The sequence below is a fragment of the Plectropomus leopardus genome, chromosome 2 (genome assembly GCF_026936395.1).
Source record: "Plectropomus leopardus strain MGB_pleo_1.0 chromosome 2, ASM2693639v1, whole genome shotgun sequence".
Lineage (NCBI taxonomy): Eukaryota > Metazoa > Chordata > Actinopteri > Perciformes > Serranidae > Plectropomus > Plectropomus leopardus.
Genome location: NC_142177.1, coordinates 262,542 through 286,968, shown reverse-complemented (window position 1 = coordinate 286,968; position 24,427 = coordinate 262,542). Strand labels below are relative to the sequence as shown.

The following is a 24,427-nucleotide window of genomic DNA, read 5'->3' as shown; positions in this document are numbered from 1 at the left end:
ATATCCTGCAAGTTTTGTGATGACTGGAAAAACAATTTTGATTTATAGTCTGATTTGTGCTTTGCCATGCCCATTTTTTTTCATCTGTGGTGCCCCCTAGCGGTTGAATTGAATTAAATGTTACGACTCTGTTTTGTGATGATTGGCGCAATGGTTATAGAGTTGTGTCTATTCATGTACTGAGCCACGCCCCCCTCCCTCTTAAATTTCATTGGTCAGTATTTTCAAAATTATCACCATGCAATTGATAACTTGTGATAACCTTTATCAAATGATTACCACCGAAAATGTAGTACAAATCTGACCTACAGTTTAGGAAGTGTCAAAAACATGTTTTTCAAAGACTTAAAAATGGCAGAAACTCTTTCAGGGGACATTGAGAGTTCTTATAGCTTTTTCAATGAGTGCATAGAGTTGGATTTGTTTGTCTAATTTCATGTCAATCGGACTTCTGGTGTGAAAGACATGGCTTTTCAAATACTGATTTTTTCAGCATAAGTTTTGCCCCATATGGCCAATTGGCATCATATTTGCATTTGCACACAACCTCAAATCATTGTTAAAAAAAACAAAAATAAAAAAAAGTGAATCTGTGAAAACATGTCTGAAGAAAAAGAAGAAAAAAATAAAATAAAATCACAATAGGGATTTAGCCCTTATGGCTTGAATCCCTAATAATAAATCAGCACAAGATCAATTAGGTTTCAGCCATTCAGGCTCTAACCCTTCAATATGGCCACAAGCAGAAATTGAGTTTCAAGTGAGCATGGATTATTAACAGTTGAAAGCTGCAAAGGCTCAAGACCTTTGACTATTTACAATATCTGCACAAAGAACAACCAACAAGTTCTATGACAATCTGACAAAGGCTCATTACATCTAAATCTTTTGGAGCCACACCCTTCTTTGGCAACATTGTCACCCTCTTTTGGTCAATTGCAGAAACATTTGGGGACATGCTTCAATAGTTTACATAAAAATATCCACTGAGTTGGTTATGTTTGGTCTGAATGGTTAAATTTTATACCAGGCCAACGTATTTCTTTAGAACTAGTGGCATCCCCTTTTGAGCAGTTTCAAAATAATTTAACACACGTGGTTCAACATTGTTATGGACCTTATACTGCAAGTTTTTTAATGATTGGTCAAACAATTGCCTATTCAAAGTGTGATTTGTGTTTTGCCAAATACGTTCTTTTTTTCATTTATAGCCCTCACTAGTGGTAATTTTGAATGAAACATTTACTGTATGTTTTAGGTACTTGGATGGACATTTCCTTAATTATCAGCCCAAGTGTTGTGGAGTTAGGTTGATTTACAGCTACACCCCTTTTGAAGTTCATTTGTCAATACCTTAGAAAATCAATGACATATCAACAAGCTTTTCATAACTTTTGACAAGCTTGATCAAGTAATAATTCACAGAAAATATGGTACAAATCTGAGCAAAGGTTTAGAATTAAATTTGTACCTTATAAACAGAAGACACATGTTTTATATAGTGATCAATACTGGAAATGACTTTCAATAGAGCCAACAACAAGTAGCTTATTAAAAGTGAATTGCAGTTGCGATTTGCGGGTTGACAGATCGTTTTCAGGTCACTGATTAATACATGTGTTTCCGGGTTGGATGGGATGGGTTTGCTCTCATAGCAGGCCAAATTGAGGCGGGTTTTAAAAAATCCTGACCCACAGACATCACAAGATATAAAGTAACCCCCCGCCCCCACCCTGGAGACTCAGATCATATATCTGTTATGCTTTTTCCAGTGTACAGATAAAATGCTGTAAGACTGTAAGGAAGGAGATCAGAGTCTGGCCAGAGGGCTCAACATCAGCACTCCAGAACTGTTTTGAATGTACTGATTGGAGAATGTATAACGAGGCAGCTACAGGGGATCCTTATGGTGATGTAGAGGAATAAACTAAGACTGCGACCAGCTACATTGAAAACTGTATTGGTGATGTCACAGTTATCAAGTCCATCACAATTCAGGCGAATCAGACGCCATGGATGACGGCTGAAGTCTGAAAAAAGCTGAAAATCAGGGATGCTGCCTTCAGATCAGGTGACAGTGTAGCCCTCAGGTCTACAAGAACTGACCTTTCCCAAGCCATCAAGAAGGCAAAGTAGGCATATAGTGACAAGATAAAAGGTCATTTTTATGACTCAAGAGACAAGTGGCAGGGGATTCAAGCTATAACAAACTACAAAACAACACCACAAGCTGTGGTCGCCGACACCTCCCACCCCGACTGGCTGAATGATTTCTACGCCAGGTTTGAGGCATTGAATCCCATACCAGGGAGAAAAAAATCACCCCCACTGAGTCAACCCATGTAAAGCTGCTGGACCCAACAACATCCCTGGTCAGATGCTTAAAGACTATGCTGCTGGACTGGTCGGTGTCCCCACAGACATTTTTAACATGTCTCTTAAGCAGTCTGTTGTACCCACAAAGTTCAAAACTTCCACCATCATCCCTGTGCAAACCCAAAACATCATCTGTACCCTGCCTCAATGACTATCGGCCTGTAGCATTGACCGTTGTCATAATGAAATGCTTTGAAAGATTGATCATGAGTCACATCAACGCCAGCTTCCCACCCTAACTGGATCCCTTGCAGTTCCTTTAACACCATCATCCCACAGCAGCAAGTAGAGAAGCTCTCTCTGCTTGGTCAGAACACCTCTCTCTGCAACTGGATTTTGGACTTCTTGTCAGAAAGACCACAGACTTTCCATGTTGGCACCAGGATGTCACGTTCATCAAATTCACTGATGACACAGGCGTAGTGGGACTCATCAGAAATGATAATGAAACATCTTACAGACAGTAAGTGGGACAGCGGGTCAGTTGGTTGTCAGAGAAGAACCAGTCTCTTAATGTCAATAAGACTAAAGAGATAATTGTGGACTTCAGGTCAAAGGCTGAGCACTCCCTGCTGCACATCAGCGGCTCCCCAGTGGAGAAGTCAGCAGCACTAAATTCCCGGGTGTCCACATCACCGAGGATCTGCCCTGGACCATCAACACCACACACACCTGGTTAAGAGAGCACAGCACCTCCTCAGGAGGCTGAAGTGGAAGAGAATCAAGCAAGCTGCATCAGGTCCTGTTACAGCAGCTGCAGTGTGGCTGACAGAGAGGCTCTACAACGTGTAGTGAGGATGGCTGAGGTCATTGGGGTCCCACTCCAATCCATTGAGAACACTTTCAAAGAGAGATGCAGAATGAAAGCCCTCTGCATCGTGAATGACCCCTCCCATCCCTTTCATGGACTGTTTGATCTCCTGCCATCTGGCAGAAGATATACCGCCCCATACATTCTAAGAGAGCCAGAATGTGCAACAGCTTCCTGCCACGGGCCATATGACTGCTGAACTCTCTGTGACCTGCACAAGCATTAAATATCTTACCCTTTTTTGAGTTTTTTGTCAGGCATTTCAACTTTTAAATCAGGCACCTGTTTGCACTTTAAGAGTATTGCACTCTTAAAGTGCAATACTCCTAAACGTTGTTCAGTGTCTTTTCACTGTCTTTAGCTGTTTTCTTTTTTTTTTTTTTTTTTGCTCACTGGTCCAGAGGAACGTACTTACGCTCCACTATATGTGTTCTCACAGATATGGATGGAATGACAATTAATAAACTTAAACTCTTGTAGTTCTGACCCATTTTTGATTTGACACATTAGGTCCAGGTGGATCTGAAACACAGGGAATTCTTGTGTTTGCCTGCCAGAGGAAAGTCTGAGTAAAATAGACTGCCATCAACTGGAAGAAGAGCAGCCCCTGCCACACCAAAGGGTGGAGTATCTGAGAGTTATGCTAGACCCTGCAGCAGCCTGCAGGCCACTCTGTTGGAACAAAAATGGCAGACCTATGGCAAGCAGTTTGCAAACTGGCTTGCTGTGATGGTGATGCTGTAGACAGTCATGCAGGCACTTGGGTAATGGCAGCAGTCCACCCAGTGGTTCTGTCAGGGCACATGCAGCACCTGCAGAGGTGATTTGCCAGCCATTGCTCAGATGTCAAGAAGCACAAGCAATGCTTGGTTACTACCCTCCCTGCTCCCATGAACATTTAGTAAATTACCTCCACGTGTGCCGTTTTGGCCTAGGCCCTTTTTTAGACAAGTCCAAGGGAGCATTCTCTAGTGAGTGTACTTTTGGTAATTGGAAAAAGGTTGCTAATCTCATGTCGAGGAGTAGTTCCCTACAGGACAAGTGGAGGCTACACCCCAAGATGGTGAGCCAGAACTGGATTTGCATCGGGAAAGCAGAAATGGATCTGTAAGTCAGCTGATCCAACACTCACTGCCCACTATGGTCCTCCTTACAACAACAATACAGACATTGAGGAGTACACAGATACTCTTACTTCTCACATCAACAAATGCATCGATGATGCAAGAACACACACAAGAACCATCATCACCCAACCAAACCAGAAGCCATGGCTGACAGGAGAGGTCTACAGGCTGCTGAGGGCCAGGAATGCTGCCTTCAGAGCTGGTTACCCAACTCGTCTGAGAACAACAACAGCCAACAACAGCATCAGGAAACCAAAGCGAAAGCACACAAAGAAGCAAACTTGTCATTTCAAAGATAGCAGAAACACACAAAGTCTGTGGGAGGGAATCCAGACCATCAGGGACTACAAACCCTCACCACAGATCTGTGACAGCAACATCTCTCTACTCAATTATCTTAACAGCTTCTTTGCACAGTTTGAAGCACAGAACAACACACTTCCACAGATGTTTCCACCCCCTCCCCAAAACAAGGCTCTGTGCCAGTGTGAAGAGAACACTATCAACAATCAACACCCAAAAAGTTGCAGGACCAAATAACATTCCTGGTCGAGTGCTAAAGGATTGTGCAGAGGAGCTCAAGGATGTCTTCATGGACATCTTCAACACCTCTCTGAATCATTAAGTGCTTTGAATGGCTAGTCATGTCACATATTAAATCCACCCCCAACCTCCACCCTGGACCCATTCCAGTTTGCATACCGAGCCAACCGCTTAACCAAGGATGTCATCTGTTCTGCTGTTCATCTGGAAACTGGACCCGCTGGGGCTCAACCCCTCCCTATCAAGGTGGTTGCTGGACTTCCTCACTGAGAGGCCAGAAGTAGTATGGGTCAGCAACAACATCTCGAGCACCATCACACTGAGCACAGGAACCAACGGTTGTGTGCTCAGTCCCCTGCTCTTCAGCCTGCTGACCCATGACTGCACGCCAACCTTCAGCACCAACCACGTAGTAAAGTTTGCGGATGACACAACTGTAATAAGTTTGATGAGACAGACAGACTACAGAAAAGAGGTCAGCCTTCTAGCCACATGGTGTTGGGATAACAACCTCCTCTTAAACGTGAACAAGACGTCATCACTGTTTGGTACAAGAGCTGCATGGACTACATGGTCTCTCCGAGACATCAATAACATCCGCCTCACCTTCAAAGCAAACAGCATTGCCGGTGACTCCAGCCACCCCTCACATAGCCACTTCAGCCTCTTGCCTTCGGGGAGAAGGTAGCGAAGCCTCCGTGCCCGCTCCACCAGACTCATGAACAGCTTCATCCATCGGGCTGGCAGGAAGCTGAACTCTCTCTCTTGTCTTCCACCTCCCCTCTCTGCCCCCAAAACTCTGGACTCTGAACTCCCTCCCAACCCTTGTCAAACACACAAAAGAACAATCACCTTTAAATGATGCTGCGACTTCCTGTCTCATAAAATTGCACAAAAAACTACTTCACTATAAACTCTGTTTCTGCTGCTGTGTTGTATATAACACATTACCTCATACAAATGAAAAAAAAAACTGCTTTTTTGCACTCACCATACTGCACGATATTGCACACGTGAATATGTATATAGCAAATGTATGTTGATATATATATACATCATGTCTATATTTTCTTCTTTTTACCACTGAGTGATGCGAGGACCCTCTTGAAATGCAAGGAATTATTAGGGCCCAAGCACTGAATGGTGCAAGGACCCTCTTGAAACTGAAGGAATTCTTCTTATTATTAGGGTGGCCCGAGCATCGAAAGCTGTGAGGACCCTCTTAAAACTGAATGAATTATTAGGGCTAAAGCACAGAGTGGTGCGAGGACCCTACTGAAATTTAATATTGTCCATTTTTGTTGAACTATGTTCCTGTGACACCACAGCAAATTCTGATGTTGTGGCATGACATCAAAAACTGTCATAACTTGACTCCAGATGGTCAAATCTTAATAAAATTTCACACATTTGATGAGAATCCAGGCCTGAAGACATCTGCAATTTTGAACCACAGTCATAGCGCCTCCTAGTGGTAACAGGAAGTTACTTTTTTTTACACTTTGAGTCTTCCCCAAGAGCAACTTAACCCCAGTGACCTCATATTCAGTATTAATACTGCAAAGACTTTCATGATACAAGGAAAACAAAACTTGAGTTTCCATCACACACTGTTGGCATGTTAACAAACTATTCGCCATAAAACAGAAAGCACTTTGTGAGGGGCTACCAAATATGTCTAGAACCATCAGCAATCCTAAATTGTAATATCTGATATGATTTTTTCGCATTGATGTGCAAAAATGGCTCTTGAGCGCTACCTAGAAAATTTCAACGAAAGAAAGTTATGTTTGAGGGGCTAAAGATGCTTAAAAACTCACAAAAACTGGCAGACACATCAATAGTCTTATGATGTGTTATTTGATATGATTTTTTTTTTGCTGTGATGTGCCAAAATGTACTCTCTAGCGCCACCTACTAATTTTCAATGAAGCAGCCCCTGCAAACCATTTAACCTAGAGCTACAAAACTTAAAAAAACTTGTGTAAAAGCCCAAGACCTACAAAAAAAGCCTCTTGGAGCCATGGGGCCCGAGCACCGAACGGTCCGAGGACCCTCTTGAAACTGAAGGAATTCTTATTACTAGGGCCCTCGCACTGAACGGTGTGAGAACCCTCTTAAAACTGAAGGAATTATTATTAGGGCCCGAGCACCAAACAGTGCGAGAACTCTCTTGAAACTGAAGGAATTATTATTATTAGGGCCCAAGCACTGAACGGTGCGAGGACCCTCTTGAAACTGAAGGAATTATTATTAGGGCTCCAGCACCAAACGGTGCGAGGACCCTCTTGAAACTGAAGGAATTCTTCTTATTATTAGGGCCCGAGCATCAAACGGTGCGAGCACCCTCTTGAAACTGATGGAATTCTCATTATTATTATTATTTTTCTCCCAAATGAATTGCCTTTTTGTGAGGGCTTTAACATATTCACAAAGTCATGAAACTTTGAAGACTCATCAGGTCTGGTGAAAAATTTGATATTTTAATGGTCTAGTGTGTGGGTGGGAGGAAATGTAGCAGTTGCGCCTCCTACTGACTTTGGAGGCCTGTGCAACACCCCAGAACCTACAAAAAAGTCTCCCGTAAAACCAACAGGAAGTCAGCCATTTTGATTTGAAGTTGTAATTTTGGTGTATTTTTGGCCATTTTCAGGGGTCATAAACTTGAGAACTTGTCCTAAAGCTTTTATCAGATTGACTTAGAATGTTATGGATACCTTCTTAAAAAAAACTTAATGATGCCTCCCTCTGAGGTATAAGTTTACCATGAACGCTGTTGCCATGAAGACCTAGTGGTTACAGCCAAAGAGGAAGCTGTTGTGACTTCACTTTGCATCAACTGTTTGGCCACAAATTCCACAGTTGTGATCAGGCTGCAGCCCTGAACACATCAACATGTCACTGAACTATGATACTCACTGCGCCACCTTCTTCCAACAGGAAGTACCCCTCGTACCACAACTATCCTTTGATTTTCATGAAATGTACATGTTTTGGTCTACAAATGATGTAGACCACTATGACATAGATTTTGTGTGTCCAGAGGAAGTCATTCGCCATGTGAAATATCTCACTCAAGGGTCCAAAGTCTCTGAATACTTTTTCAGACTTTTAATTAAATGGATGATTGCATCACTCAGAGACCTGTCAGTAGCCTCGACTTGCATTGGGGTGCAAGAGCCCGTTCATCGCTGCTTGCAGCTTTAATTAGGGCCCAAGCACCGAACGGTGCGAGGACCCTCTTGAAACTGAAGGAATTCTTATTAGGACCTGAGCACCAAACGGTGCGAGGACCCTCTTAAAACTGAAGGAATTATTATTATTATTATTATTATTATTTTATTTTTATTTTTTTCTCTCAAATGAATTGCCTTTTTGAGGGCTTTAACATATTCAAAAAGTCATGAAACTTTGGTCTCGTGTGTGGGTGGTAGGAAATCAGTTGCGCTACCAACTGATTTTCAATAAAGCAGCCCCCCCAGCAGCACGTTTTACCTAGAATTATGAAACTTTGGAGGCCTGTGCAACACCCCAGTACCTACAGAAAAGTCTTTGCATCTTTGCGAAAGGCGTTACCGAAGTCGGGTGGACGATTTCAATGTTTCGACATGACATCAAAAACTGTTGCAACTTCACCCCAGATGGTCAGATCTTTACAAAATTTTATCTGAAAAGAGTCCAGGCCTGAAGACATCTGCAGTGCAATTTTGAATCTTACTCATAGTGCCACCAATTTGTAGCAGGAAGTTACTTTTTTTACTCTTTGATTTTTCCCCTGTAGCAGGTTAACTTAATTGACCTAATTTTCAATTAGAATACTGTAAAGACCTTCATGATGCACAGAAATTACACTTTTGCGTCATCATCAAACGCTGTTGCCAAAGTAACACATTATTCGCCATAAAATAGGAGCACTTTTTGAGAGGCAAGGCATGCACCAATCTTCACCAAACTTCACGTTTGATGACTGTCTTGTCCTGAACACATCTACATGACAACCATTATCATTACTTTTAGTGCTCCCTACTGGCAACATGAAATTTCATGGAAATTACATGCTTTCTTCTTTGATGGAATGCTCCTACAGATTGCATAGGATTGACTTCAAATCTGGTGACAAAACCTTTAAGACCTCAATGATGCCTCCTTCTGAAGTATCGATTTTCCATGAACACTGTTGCCATGGAGACCCAGTGGTGGCCACCAAAAAGGAAGTTACTGTAACTTCACTTTACATCAACCAATTGGCCCTAGATTTCACAGTTGTGGTAAGGCTGCAGCCCTTAACACCTCAACATGTCCTTTAATATGATACTCACTCACCTCGTACCACAACTATCCTTTGATTTTCATGAAGTTTACATGTTTTGTTTGACAAATGATGTAGACCAAGATGCAACAGATTTTGTGTGTCCAAAGGAAGTAATTCACCATGTGAAATATCTCCTTCAAGGGTCCAAAGTCTCTACATACTTTTTCCAAGTTTCACTGAAATGGATGATTGCATCACTCTGAGTCCCTACAGTAGCCTTGACTTGTGTGGGGGTGAGAGGGCACATTCATTATTTCATCAAATGAATTGCTTTTTTGAGGGCTTTATCATACTCGATAACTCATGAAACTTGGCATGCTTATGGGGACTGGTGAAAATTTTTGTTTTTTTTATAGGTGTCATGTATAGGTGTCAAAAAATGAGCTCAGTAGCACCCACCAAAATGCCAGCCCCAGCAAATCATTTCATGTAAAGGGATGAAAATTGAGAAATGTCAAAGATCATCCCAAGATGAACAAAAAAGCCTCTTGGAGCCATACTCTAAACCCAGAGGAAGTCTGGCATTTTCAATTCTTTGCGATTTCATGGTGTTGGAATTTGAAACAATAGTCCTACAGATTTCAACGGATTGTCTTCAAAATTTGGAAATCGCACCTTCAGATGTGGACAACCCTAGATTGCAACCAGTTTTGGTTTTTGATCAACAGTGTGGAAGTTATGGGGCCAAGAATTTACATGTTTCGCCACCAAACAGGAAGTTGTTTTTAACTGAGTTGTACATGATCCAATCTGCCCCAAACTTCACGTTTGATGAAAGTTCTGCCCTGAACACATATGACAGTTTCACATGATAGTGAGAGCACCACCTATTGACACAGGAAAGACAAAGTTTTACACAAAGAGGTCCAGCTCCTAGCAGGTTTACACGATTGATATCAAAATTGTCACAAAAATCATTAAGATGTTGGTGATGCTTGAAAATGAATATTCTGTTGAATGGCGTTCTCGTGACGCCACAGCGAATTTTGATGTTGCAACATGACATCAAAAACTGTCATAACTTGACCCAAGCTGGTCAGATCTTAACACAATTTCACACATTTGATAAGAGTCTTGGCCTGAACACATCTGTAGCACAAATTTGATTTTATTTTCACAGTCATAGTGCCACCTAGTGGTAAAATAATGTTACTTTTTTTACACTTTAATGTGTGTCCTGTGGCAGGTTCACCCGAGCAACCTCAAATGCTTTCATAATACTGCAGACTTTCATGATGCACAGAAAAAAAACTTTTGAGTTTTCATCAAACACTGTTGCCATAATTACGCACTATTCGCCACAAAACAGGAAGCACTTTTTGAGGGCCAAGGCATGCACCAATACTCACCAAAAGTGACACAGACATCAAAAGTCCTAAATTGTGATATCTGATGAGGGTTTTTTTTGCATTAATGTGAAAAAATGGTTCTTGAGTGCCCCGCAAACCGTTTAACCTAAAGCTACGAAAACTTATGCAAAAGCCCAAGACTTACAAAAAGGCCTCTTTGACCCATGCCCTTAACACAACAGAAAGTCTGCCAATTTTAATTTTATTTAAATTATTTTTTTTTCAATTTCTGCTACAGCCCGACTGATTGTTCAATATACATTTATTATCACTTGATATAAGCCTTATACAGACAAAATGGAGCAAATCAGCCTTGGCTCATATTTTGTCCCATATGTGCTGATACAAAAACTCTGTTCACAGACCATATAATTCAGGAAATGATGCTCAGGTGTTTCAGAAATAGTTGCATTTTATGGTTTGTCCAGGAGATAGAGCTCTTACTCCATTGTTTACCATCATCTCAGCACTTTAAAAGCAGCAGATTAGCGCAAATACAGCCAATCACACAAGCTGGCTGCTTCCCTGTTTCACACCTCTAGCAGCTGCAGCTTTGACTCTACCTCACACACACACACACACACACACACACACACACACAGAGAGAGAGAGTCAGAGAGAGACGGAGTCAGAGTGCACTCTTACTCCATTGTTCAACTACTTTCAGCACTCAAGGACATTGTGACAGAGAGCGTTGCAGAATAGTGGACGGTGGTGCAGTCAGTCAGAGTGTTTTTAGGGTAAGCAACATTGAAATACATATTGTTATGTTAAAAAACAATGGCCTCATCTTTCTGCAAACAAACAAGATTCTACAATTCTACAATTTTACAATTTCATTTAGCAGACGCTTTATCCAAAGCGACGTACAACACAAGCAAGAATTTAGACTTAAGGAAAAAACCCTTAGTAAGTGCAAAAAGTGCTTCAGGTGTGATTGGTCACAGGTATTGCCGTCTAGTGGCAGAAGAAGTGCCGCACACCCCCCTTTTTTTTTTGGAAACCAGGGTACCAGGGTACAGGAGGAGAGAACTACCAAACAGCTGACTTTATTGTATTTAGCAATTTTTCAGACCCTCTTAGCAGTGTTATTTTAAAGCAGCAACGAGAGACAAATTTAGACTTATTTAGATCATCAGGAAAAAGGAGAAATATACTGTCATTTTTTCCCATGTTTGTTGCTGTGAGTAAGTCCACAAAAGCGCTCTAAGTGGTAGATCACAAAGCACACACACAACACAACACACACACACACACACACACACACACACACACACACACGCACCTTCTAAAGTGACTTAGCTCATCACCAGCCTAAGCAGTGTTGCCCTTTCTAAGAGAGACACGGCCACATCATTCGGAGTCCAGCAATAGCCCCGCTTGCAGCTTTAATCTTATACAGTGTTTTGTTCTTAATGTCCTTGAAGGGTAGTACATTTATTCACAGTGTATTATAGACCCAGTTCAAAAATTGAAATTGGAATTTCAAAATTTATCAAGAAAGAAACCTTCTTACAAAAAAAATGTCATATGCACCAGCACAGCCAAAAAGATTGCAAAAAACAAATGAAAAATGATCTATTTGGACAAAAATGTCCATAATGATCCCAGAGGCTTAGGATCATGACAGTCCTCAAGCAACATATTTTAAGAATCTTCAAATGAGATTTTATACATGTTGCAGGATGAAATGCCTCATCCCCTGCTCTAATGCAAGTGTGCTCCCGGTCACTTTTGTGACCGGGAGCCTATATTACTCTGTATTTTAATTCTCACCTTGGTAATGATGTAATAGGCTATTTTTTACCACGTTGTCCTCCTTTATAACATGCATGAAACAATGTGATGAGTAGGCACGGGGCAAGATAGGCATGATTAAGATAATAACGATAACAATAATAACATTAATAATAATAATTATTATAAATGATCAGAATTTTAATACTCAGAATTTATGGCGCACTTTTTAAGATCCACATTACAAAGGGCTTTAAGAAGGCGGCAAATAATGTTTTTTAAATAATTAATAAACAAAACAATTACAAAAAACATTTTTCTGCATAAAAGCCAAACAGTGAGGATGTGCTTCTTGTAGTCCATCATCTGAACCATAGCCATTATATCTATGATGTGAACATTGTAGTTTGATCACAGCAGACCCCATTAATAACATCCCGTCGCATCATCACAGAGCCGCAGAGAAGTGCAGCCAGATTCTCTAAATACATGACGGGAAGCGAGGCTGACCCGACTTGGACCGGGAGCTGTTCCTCTACCAAGCCTTCTTTTGGCTAATGTCAGGTTGCAAGAGAATAAAGTGGATGAGATGTGATTGAGGCTCACTAAGCAACGGGAAATCAGAGATTACTCTGCGCACATCTTTACAGAGACATGGTTAACCCCCATCATCCTGGATCAAGCTGTTGCACTGGTCCTAGTCCTGGCCTTGTTGGGAGCCATAAGGACACAAGACTCTACCTTGTACATAACTGCCCCACCAGTACACTACTGTGCCCTGCAACAATATCATTTCTTCTGAGGAAACTTTGAGAGCTTGTGGGTAAGGTACATACAATGTTACCGCAACTTGCATTGTTTGATCCCAGCTAGTGACCTCTGTTGCATGTCAGCCCTCTTTCCCAGTAAATGTTTTCTGTTTTTACCTTTACTGTCACTATCCAATAAACAAAAAATCATTTGTTCTCAAAAGAGAAGCTGGGGTGGTGTAAAACAAAAAACAAACAACCAATGGATTATGGAGCAATACAAAATTGTGGTCTGGAGATTTGTTGGTTAATTTTCCTATATGGCAGAGGCCAGGAGTATGCCACATGCCTGAGCTACACGTGCCCTTATCTATAAATGATGATCTGAGATGTTTTTTATTTTGCACAAAGCATCAGCCCCTCCCTGAGGTACCACCTTATCGTGGTGGAGGGGTTTGCGTGTCCCAGTGATCCTAGGAGCTCAGTTGTCGGGGGCTTTATGTCACTGGTAGGGTCACCCACGGCAAACAGGTCCTAGGGGAGGGACCAGACAAAGTGTAGCTCACAAGACCCTTATGATGAAGACAACAAATAGTCCAGAGTTTCCCTCGCCCAGATGCGGGTCACTGCCCCCCCCCCCCCCGGAGCCAGGCCTGGGGGTGGGGCTCGATGGTGAGCGCCTGGTAGCCAGGCCTTTACCCATGGGGCCCGGCTGGTCACAGCCCAAAGAGGTGACATGGGACCTCCTGCCCATGGGCTCACCACCCGTAGGAGGGGCCATAGGGGCCGGGTGCCATGTGAGTTGGGCGGCAGCCGAAGGCGGGGACCTTGGCGGTCCGATTCTCGGCTGCAGAAGCTAGCTCTGGGGACGTGGAATGTCACCTCTCTGGTGGGGAAGGAGCCTGAGCTGGTGCGCGAGGTTGAGAAGTTCCGACTAGATATAGTCGGCCTCACCTCGATGCACAGCATGGGCTCCGGAACCAGTCTTCTTGAGAGGGGATGGACTCTCTTCCACTCTGGAGTTGCCACTGGTGAGAGGCGCCGGGCAGAGGTGGCAATACTTATTACCCCCCGGCTCGGTGCCTGTATGTTGGAGTTTACCCCAGTGAATGAGAGGGTGGCCTCCCTCCGCCTTCGGGTTGGGGGATGGATCCTGACTGTTGTTTGTGTCTATGGTCCAAACGGCAGTTCAGAGTATCCACCCTTTTTGGAGTCCTTAGAGGGGGTGCTGGAAAGTGCTCCCTCTGGGGACTCCCTCGTTCTGCTGGGGGACTTCAACGCTCACATTGGCAATGACAGTGAGACCTGGAAGGGTGTGATAGGGAGGAATGGCCCCCCCCGATCTGAACCCAATTGAACCCAGATTGTCCATAACGAACACCATGTTCAAGCATAAGGGTGCCCATATGTGCACTTGGCATCAGGACACCCTAGGCTGCAGTTCAATGATCGATGTCATATCATTGGAATTGCAGCCGTATGTCTTGGACACTCGGGTGAAGAGAGGGGCAAAGCCGTGGTGAGTTGGCTCTGATGGCGGGGGAGGACGCCGGTCAGACCTGGCAGATCCAAACGCATTGTGAGGGTCTGCTGGGAACGTCTGGCAGAGTCTCCCGTCAGAAAGAGCTTCAACTCCCACCTCCGGGAGAGCTTCGACCATGTCCCGGGGGAGGCAGGTGACATTGAGTCCAAGTGGGCCATGTTCCATGCCTCCATTGCTGAGGTGGCCAGACCTGGCAGTCCAAACGCATCGTGAGGGTCTGCTGGGAACGTCTGGCAGAGTCTCCCGTCAGAAAGAGCTTCAACTCCCACCTCCGGGAGAGCTTCGACCATGTCCCGGGGGAGGCGGGGGACATTGAGTCCAAGTGGGCCATGTTCCATGCCTCCATTGCTGAGGTGGCCAGACCTGGCAGATCCAAACACATTGTGAGGGTCTGCTGGGAACGTCTGGCAGAGTCTTCCGTCAGAAAGAGCTTCAACTCCCACCTCCGGGAGAGCTTCGACCATGTCCCGGGGGAGGCGGGGGACATTGAGTCCAAGTGGGCCATGTTCCATGCCTCCATTGCTGAGGTGGCCGACCTGTGCTGTGGCTGTAAGGTGGTCTGTGCCTGTCGGGGCGGCAACACCCAAACCCGCTGGTGGACACCGGCGGTAAGGGGTGCCGTCAAGCTGAAGAAGGAGTCCTATTGGGCCTTCTTGGCCTGTGGGACTCCGGAGGCAGCAGACAGGTACTGACAGGCCAAGCGGAATGCAGCGGCGGCGGTCGCTGAGGCGAAAACCTGGGCATGGGAGGAGTTCGGTGAGGCCATGGAAAACAACTTCTGGACGGCTTCGAAGAGGTTCTGGACCATCATCCGGCGCCTCAGGAAGGGGAAGCAGTGCTTTGTCAACACTGTGTATGGTGGGAACGGGGCGCTGCTGACCTCGACTCAGGATGTTGTGGATCGGTGGAAGGAATACTTCGAAGACCTCCTCAATCCCACCGACACACCTTCCGGTGAGGAAGCAGGGCCTGGGGACTCGGGCTCCTCTATGTTTGGTGCTGAGGTTGCCGAAGTGGTCAAAAAGCTACTCGGTGGCAGGGCCCCGGGGGTGGATGAGGTCCGCCTGGAGTCCTCAAGGCCCTGGATGTTGTGGGGCTGTCATGGCTGACACAACTCTGCAACATTGCGTGGACATCGGGGGCAATGCCCTTGGACTGGCAGACTGGGGTGGCGGTCCCTCTTTTTAAGAAGGGGGACCGGAGGTTGTGTTCCAACTACAGGGGGATCACACTCCTCAGCCTCCCTGGTAAGGTCTATTCAGGGGTACTGGAGAGGAGGGCCCGCCGGATAGTCGAACCCCGAATTCAGGAGGAGCAATGCGGTTTTCACCCTGGTCGTGGAACTGTGGACCAGCTCTGGACCCTTGGCAGGGTCCTTAAGGGTGCATGGGAGTTTGCCCAACCAGTCCATATGTGCTTTGTGGACTTGGAGAAGGCAATCGACCGTGTCCCTCGGGGAGTCCTGTGGGGGGTTCTCCGAGAATATGGGGTTTCGGACCCCCTAATACAGACTATCTGTTCCCTGTATGACCGATGCCAGAGCTTGGTCCGCATCGCCGGCAGTAAGTTGAACTCGTTTTCAGTGAGGGTTGGACTTCACCAAGGCTGCCCTTTGTCACCGATTCAGTTCATAACTTTTATGGACAGAATTTCTAGGCGCAGCCAGGGTGTTGAGGGGGTCCGGTTTGGTGACCTCAGGATTGGGTCTTTGCTCTTTGCAGATGATATGGTCCTGTTGGCTTCATCAGGCCATGACCTTCAGCTCTCACTGGATTGGTTCGCAGTGTGAAGCAGCCAGGATGAGAATCAGCACCTCCAAATCCGAGGCCATGGTTCTCAGCCGGAAAAGGGTGGAGTGCCCCCTCCGGATCGGGGACGAAGTCCTGCCTCAAGTGGAAGAGTTTAAGTACCTCGGGGTCTTGTTCACAAGTGAGAGAAGGATGGAACGGGAGATCGACAGGCGGATCGGTGCAGCATCTGCAGTAATGCGGACTCTGCACCAATCTGTCGTGGTGAAGAGGGAGCTGAGCCAAAAGGCAAAGCTCTCAATTCACCGGTCGATCTTTGTTCCTACCCTCACCTATGGTCACAAGCTTTGGGTAGTGACTGAGAGAACAAGATTGCGGGTACAAGCAGCCGAAATGAGTTTCCTCTGTAGGGTGGCTGGGATCTCCCTTAGAGATAGGGTGAGAAGCTCGGTCATCTGGGAGGAGCTCGGAGTAGAGCCGCTGCTCCTCCGCGTTCAGAAGAGCCAGATGAGGTGGCTCGGGCATCTAATTAGGATGCCTCCAGGACGCCTCCCTGGTGAGGTGTTCAGGGCACGTCCCACCGGTAGGAGGCCCCGGGGAAGACCCAGGACACGCTGGAGAGACGAGAGATGTCTCTCAGCTAGCCTGGGAGTGCCTCCGGATCACTCAGGAAGAGCTGGAAAAAGTGGCCAGAGAGAGGAAGTCTGGGCTTCCCTGCTTCAGCTGCTGCCCCAACGACCCTACCCCGGATAAGCAGAAGAAAATGGATGGATGGATGGACAAAGCATCAGCAGTTTGAAGAACTTGACTGACCAGCAGAAAACCCTGACGTCAACCCCATCCAAACATTTGGGATAAATTTGAACACAAAGCATTAACCAGGCCTTGCTACTCAACATTAGTAGCCAATCTCACTAATACTTTTGGTGTTTCAAATCCCTGTAGCCATGTTCCAAGATCTGCTGGAAGGCGCCTTCAAAGAGTTGAGGCTGTTATTGCAAAAGAAAATGTTGCTGCTCACAATTGTCTTTTCTTTGTCTCTCAGATTTATATCAGCTTCCTACTTGCAGATTACTAAATTCTGATCTGTTTCTCCTAGGTTTTATATATAAGAGGTCTTATATTAACCTGGTGTTGGAATGACATGTTGAATCACTACATATTGCTGTAATTTCAGTTTTCAGTTTTTTCCACATACTTTTTGCTAGGAAGTGTTAAAAAAAATAATTGCCCACCACAATATGTCACTTTGTACCATAACATGAAATCATGGGTGTTTGATTCATAGTTGTACATGAGATTAGAAGTCAGTATAAAATATGAAAAGATGGGTTTTGATGAAATAAATATGTTTAATTTTTAACACTTACGAAAACTTACCTGAGAGCTTTCTTGCGTTTTTTCTCCTCTGCTTTCTCTTTCTGTGCCAAAGTCAGAGACTCAGCCTCTGCCAAATTATCAACAGCAATGGCCAGGAAGACATTTAGGAGGATGACTTAATGACAGGGGGGTCAAAGATTATGACAATGATTTGCACTGAACTGTGGAACAGAGACATACATATAAACAAAATCCACACATACTCTCTGTAAGGATACAATTTCCACAGACAAATAGGATGATGAAGTAGATGCTAACTAGGATTCCAGGCATGCTGGGTCCTCCATGAGCCATGATGCCATCGTACATGACAGCATTCCAGTCCTCACCTGTCAGGATCTGAAACACTTATAATTTAACATTACTAAAGATTTATGTTAATGAAAATAACTGGGAAATGTTTCAAATATATTTCAACTTTATTAGGAGATCACATTGTTTCATGAATTTATGGATAGTGGTTTTGATTGTACCTGGAACACAGTGATGAGGGCCTGAGGAAAACTGTCAAAGGTGCTGCGGGGTTTGAGTTGATTGGGAAAGTTAAACTTCCCCCCAAACACCTGCATACCCAGCAGGGAGAAGATAACGATGAAAAGGAAGAGGAGCAGCAGCAAGCAGGCAATGGAACGGACTGAGTTCAAGAGAGAGGCCACCAGATTACTAAGAGATGTCCAGTATCTGCAAAACATTATTTAAACAAGTCATTAGTTATTCCCCAGTATTCAGTCATACAGTTGTGTTTCAACACAGAATTTGTATGTTATATTTGAGATTATATTTCAATGGAACATTTTCCAGCTGTAAAATGTGACACATTATGTCTTGGTCACAACTATTTAATATTACAAAATTTAGAATTTCTTTGTGCTCCAATAAAAAATAAATATTGGTCAGGCTATGCTTACAACCACTTTTATTGACTAAACCCAGAGCTCCAGAAGAGAAAACAAGGAAACAGAAGAATTAAATTTGAAAGAAATCATATAGAAAGCTGTGTTTGGATATATAGTTTAGAAGCTTTACATAGAAATTGGAGCAATTTCTATGTAAAGCTTCTAAACTATATATCCAAACACAGCTTTCTATATGATTTCTTTCAAATGTTGTGTTAGTGAGCCATACATTTACCATTTTGATTGCAAAAGATATAAATGAACCCAAATCTAAAATCAAAACCCCACTCACCATAACCCCACTCAACACTCTAACAGCTCCCTCTTACCTTCAATTGGAGAACGTGAAATTGGAGAAATTGGAGAAATTGAAATTTTGCAATCAAAATGGTAAATGTATGGCTCACTAACACAACATTTGAAAGAAATCATATAGAAAGCTGTGTTTGGATATATAGTTTAGAAGCTTTACATAGAAATTGGAGCAGCAAGGAAACCAGTGATCACAGCCACACAAATTTCACATGCAAGAAGAGATGATACAAAGAAGGTAGAAGGCAGAAGGTAGATTTATTGGTCACTTTTTTCAACCAAGTTTAAAAAATGCAATTACTTTTGTCCTTGATCCTACTAGCCTACATCTTTTGAGTTGAAGGACGAGTTGATTAAAATCAGCAGCTACAATGAAGATTCCATCCACTTCCTTGGGCATGTTGGTACTGGTGGCCTCATACAATTCCTGCAGTGCATAAGTGCAAAGCCTGCATCCTACACTTAACTACAGGTACAGTATGTAACAGTTATCTGGGACTGTCATGGTGACCCTTGCTCTTTAAAGCATAGGGCCATTATTTTCCTGCTACATCTGGTTTTTGATTCAGTGCCTGTCTATCACATAAACTACATACAATTGTGGGAAATGATTATTAAGGAATATATTTCCTTAATATAATGCCATTTTTCACAGATTCATTCCTTAGTCTTATATATTTTCCTAGGCTATTTTTTTTCACCTTTGCTTCAACACACTGCATTTACAATTCACTATTTTAGTCTTATCACCTCTCTGCCCACATTTTTAAAACCCTACAACCAATTTTGTCATTGCGTATTTTACACTTAGTATTGTGCAATTCACCTCCTCCCCATCCCCACCATGGCCTTCAGGATATCCAAGAGATGAGAGAGACTTAACTAAAAGATTACATCACCCAACCACAGGCATTACTTCACTACCACTCTGACACTTGACACTCTTTGTTATCTTCACACAGGCCTACACTTACTGTAGAAGCTTCAAATCTATGTAGCCAAAATAAGTGTAATCTAATATACTTCCAATTTATATGTTCTTATTAAACTAAAGTTGAAAAACAAGCTAAACCTGTCACAGCCTGCCTTCATCCAGTTGCACATGCTGCGTACCACAGCTGACCACAAGTGTCAGCAGCATGCAGTCCAGCCTTGATCCTCTTTCACGTTCAGGCCATAGACTGTAAATAAAGATGGACGATGCACCCCCACCTATCCCAGATATGAGCGCTGCCATCTTGTGAGGGTGATGTCATTGGAAGCCCTGCATGTGCACAGTAGCGATGTCCGTGGTGGTGGGGGGGGTTCCTACCGAAACACCAGTCCGACCAATCATGAGCAGCTCCATTGAATACGAGCACACGGATTGGCTGTCATGGCTGTAAATCATGGCGGAAAAGCCCCCTTTTGTATAATTTAATAACTCATTAAAACCGGATTTATCATGAAAACAAACACTTGAACAAACATCAGGCTGATGAGAACTAAACTAAAAATTATTTGGCATGTACTTTGAGTTTTTAGTTTGGCCTATGACCACTCAAACAGGACCTGTACTGCAGACAGACATGATGGGGCAATCCAGATTGAATAACCTCACTTTGGGGGATCTTTATATACAGTCTATGGTTCCAGCGGTGGGGGAATGTGAAGGTAAGAGGGAGCTGTTATAGTGTTGAGTGGGGTTATGGTGAGTGGGGTTTTGATTTTAGATTTGGGTTCATTTATATCTTTTGCAATCAAAATGGTAAATGTATGGCTCACTAACACAAATAACACTGCTGGTTTGAATGTTAATGATAAAGTGGATCTAAGCAAGGTATGATATGAGGTGAAATTAAATGTGTAAGAGACATCATTACACCTAAAATGATTAATTCACATTTAATTTCTACAATCAGGCTTCAATTTACCACCTCATCATCGGGGAGCCATTTTCCCTGTTTCTAAATGCGGGTATGCATGAGTCAGAGTTACCCCAAATGTATACACTATTTCCCATCAAGATTTTTTTTTTAAATACTTCCCAATTTATGCTTAGAAAGTGGTGTCTGCACATTTCAAGCCCATTTTTTTGTGTGTGCAATGGTTATAAATGAGGCCCTAAATAAGGAGAACAGGACGGAGACATTTTCCATTAAATGTTAGATAATTCCTGTCCCTTGTTAAATCAACACACAGTTTGATCCGTCCAGTTTCTTTTACCAAGTTCTTATATTCCTATTGTTCTTTGTCTTTGTCTTTTTGCCATTTCAGTTGTCAGTCTGGCTGAACCTAATTTGTTCTGCAGCTGCAAAATATTAAACTATTTGCACCTATTTTTTGCAAAGTCCTCATACATATAGCTCTTTGTAAAGAAGACTTTAAAACACCTAAAACACAAGGGAGAGCCTAAAAGCAGTCAACACCATTTAAAAAATATATAATCATAAATATAGTACTCTTAACCTTTTAATCAACTGAAACAAACTTTTAAGACAGAAGATAGTTTTAAACCTTGTTTTAAATAGTGTATAAAAGTAAAAAGAAACAACTCTGTACTATTTAATGTCAAAATTCAGTCAGACTAAACTGTTCTCCTTTGATGGACAACAGCTAGTTTTTTGAATGTGAAATAAAAAAACATATGGGAGAAAGAACTATTCTGGAAATTTAAGTCTTCTTTTGCATTTGTAGCTATTCATTTACCCTTTATTATTTAGTGCAACCCTGAATTTAGTTTATAATGTATTGGTTTTCTTGTATTACATTTTTGTTGCTACCCCCATGGTAATATTTAACACAGCATGCCCTCTCTTGTTTTTCACATCAGTTTTAATTTACGGTCAACAGTCAGTAAAAGCAGTTTAAAAGTTAGAGCTTTGTTAGGTTTTACATAAGCCAAATGCATATAGTGAGCAACTCACATATACACATGCAAATTTGCACATAATAGCTCTGCTTGATCAAAACTATCTCACCTGGTGACTTTGAGCAAGCGGAGCAGGCGTATGCAGCGCAGCACAGAAATACCCATTACTGACATAACACCCATGTGGACAAGGATGAGCTCCATAATGCCAGTTGACACCACAAAGCAGTCAAAGCGATTGAAGAGAGACATGAAGTAAGAGGGCAAGCCCAGAGCATACATCTTCATGAACATCTCAAGGGCAAACATAGACAGCAGTAGCTTATTGGCACTGTCTGTTGATGGTTGGGGCCAAAAGTACAAAGAAGAGGGCAAGACACAGAGGGAAAGATAGATGTTTCAAGTTATAAAGTCATATTTGTATATGATAGCTTGGTACTTAAACAACAATATCTTAAACTGTGACATGATTAATTATACCATAGGCATACCTGATGCAGTTTACTTACTGGCTGGTAGCTTACTGGCTCTGTCTCTCTTCTAATCAAACAACACCATCAATGGAAGGAATTTATCTGTCAATCAACTTTCATTTGCATAAAACCTTTCAGTAACACTTTCTATGAAGTCCATGTCTATAATTCATTATAACGCATTATGAACATACTTATAATGCATTATAATGCCTCTATAGTGCTGTATAATCATAGTTATAAACACCCATAATTATTTATAATGCTTCATAAAAATAATCATAACTCATTATGATGCCAATGTCTAAAATGAATGCATATAGTTAAAGGTAACTATAAGTAGTCTTTGTTTGCCTTAAGTAAAGTGATAAAAAAAATAAGATTAAGTTAATGCAAGAACAGCACATAATATGCTGTGAAATGTATAGCTTTGAACAGGAACTAACATACAGTACAAACTTTGTGATGATGAACATTCGTGGCACTTACTGGCTCAATTTGGAGATAATAATACAGATATGAGCATGAAGATGGAAGATTGTTTTCTGTATTATTCAGTTATGATTCAGAGGCATAAGTTCTCAGCTCAGCAAGGAATATGGAGAGACGGGGTGAGCGAGAAGCAGAATGAATGAAGATTGTGTGTAGGGATTTGGCTTTAACATGGGGCAACCCTTTCTGTGATCAGCCTCACGTGAGTGCCACCAAGTATAATTATCAGAAATAATTAATTATTATTAAAAATAATTATTAATTATGTTAAATAATGTGACTTAATTTGTATTAAATCACCTCGTCGTGAAGCACCATTCCCGGAAAAGGAAAATGATAGTCTCATAAAATACACTAAATTATCAATTTGGAACTCTGATCAATAATTAAATTAATAATTATAACTGAATTTACCATACTCATAGTAAAGAGGGAAGGATTTCTGAGCTCTTGACACAGTAGTTGACCATTTACACATTCTTGTACAACATTAAGCACACAGCAAGTATGATTTATTCAAAAAGAAAAGCATTGCTAAACAAAACAAACGATATATCTTAACTGCTAATATATACAAGTATATATACAAGTGTGGATGTGAAAGTGTGTGTGTGTGTGAGAGAGAGAGAGAGAGAGAGAGGGAGAGAGACAAAGAGAAGGTGTGTCTTGGTGTGAGTATGAACACACCAAGAGGCAGAGGTGTATTGACTAACAACAGAAGCTACAATGAGATGCCAGATTCAAAGATGCTGGATCAAAGATGGCCGCAGAGTGGAGAAGGCCTTAGCTGACAATGTGGGTGGTCAGGTACAAAGAAAAGGCAGGAACTTTAAGTTCCTTCTCTGCATGCTTCTGTTGAGTGGCAATTTCTGAGTGCATGTATGTGATCTAATATGTACATGATGTGCCTTGGTTAGTAAAAAGGGTGTTTAGTTGCATGCAAGACCCTGTCTATGTGAGGCATTAATGAACTAAATTCCAGACTAACCAATAATCCAATTACGAAGAGATCAGAACAACAACTCATTTGATAGCATTACCACTTTTACATGTTACACATAATATGACAAAGGACAAAGTCAACACTCGTACCCAGCCTGTACGTATGTTCTAAGGCCATGCCCAGATGTTACTTGCCAATCCAAGAGTGGTAGAAGAGTTCTTTGGGTTGTTGGCTGAAGAAAAGAGGTTTCGGTTTAGTCACTTCTGTGCAGTTCCAAGGATCCACGAGGAGGCTGGCCGGCCCTGGTGTCCTTACAGAGATAGCACTTAAGTGCAGTCTCGGTTCTGTTCTCCTTTTGGCTTGAGAAGTTAGCTGTGGCTTTCTAATTTCTGCAAAGTCTCTTGAAACTTGGAAAGTAGAGCTGAGACAAGGCTGCAGCTCCTGCTGAGAGGTTAGATGTGGAAGGGGGAAGGGTAGCGCAGGTCCTCCAGACCTGCAGCCTTCCTCACAGGAGGTTTGGGAGGGAGAGCCAGAAGATCAGCAGATGCGTCTCTTCTTGGCTGTGTGACATCCTCGGGGGTAGCAGTGGTAGACCAATCATGTCTGAAGATGGATCTGTGGGAGAATCTAACACTTACGTGTCAGACCACAAGGCACTCTGAGACGTTGATTTCAAATGGCTGTTCTTTGTTTGAGGAACAAAGAAGACAAAAGTAGCCATTTTGAAGAAGAAACTCACAGGATATGTGACACATGTCCAGTGTCAAGTGTCCAAATTATCAAAC

At 42.8% G+C, this 24,427-nt stretch overlaps 1 protein-coding gene across 3 annotated transcripts in view; it reads right to left on the bottom strand.

Moving 5' to 3' along the window:
• The window catches only part of LOC121951505 (dihydropyridine-sensitive L-type skeletal muscle calcium channel subunit alpha-1-like), a 240,275-nt gene that overhangs the window by 124,492 nt on the left and 91,356 nt on the right, over window positions 1–24,427 (bottom strand). For all 3 annotated transcript variants that reach the window (XM_088082423.1, XM_088082426.1, XM_088082429.1), the window contains exons 11-14: window positions 21,844–22,069; window positions 18,149–18,356; window positions 17,894–18,014; window positions 17,676–17,790 (exon numbers count right to left, since the gene is read on the bottom strand). In XM_088082423.1, coding sequence (XP_087938549.1) covers window positions 17,676–17,790; window positions 17,894–18,014; window positions 18,149–18,356; window positions 21,844–22,069 — 670 coding nt within the window. The remainder of the gene's footprint in view (window positions 1–17,675; window positions 17,791–17,893; window positions 18,015–18,148; window positions 18,357–21,843; window positions 22,070–24,427) is intronic.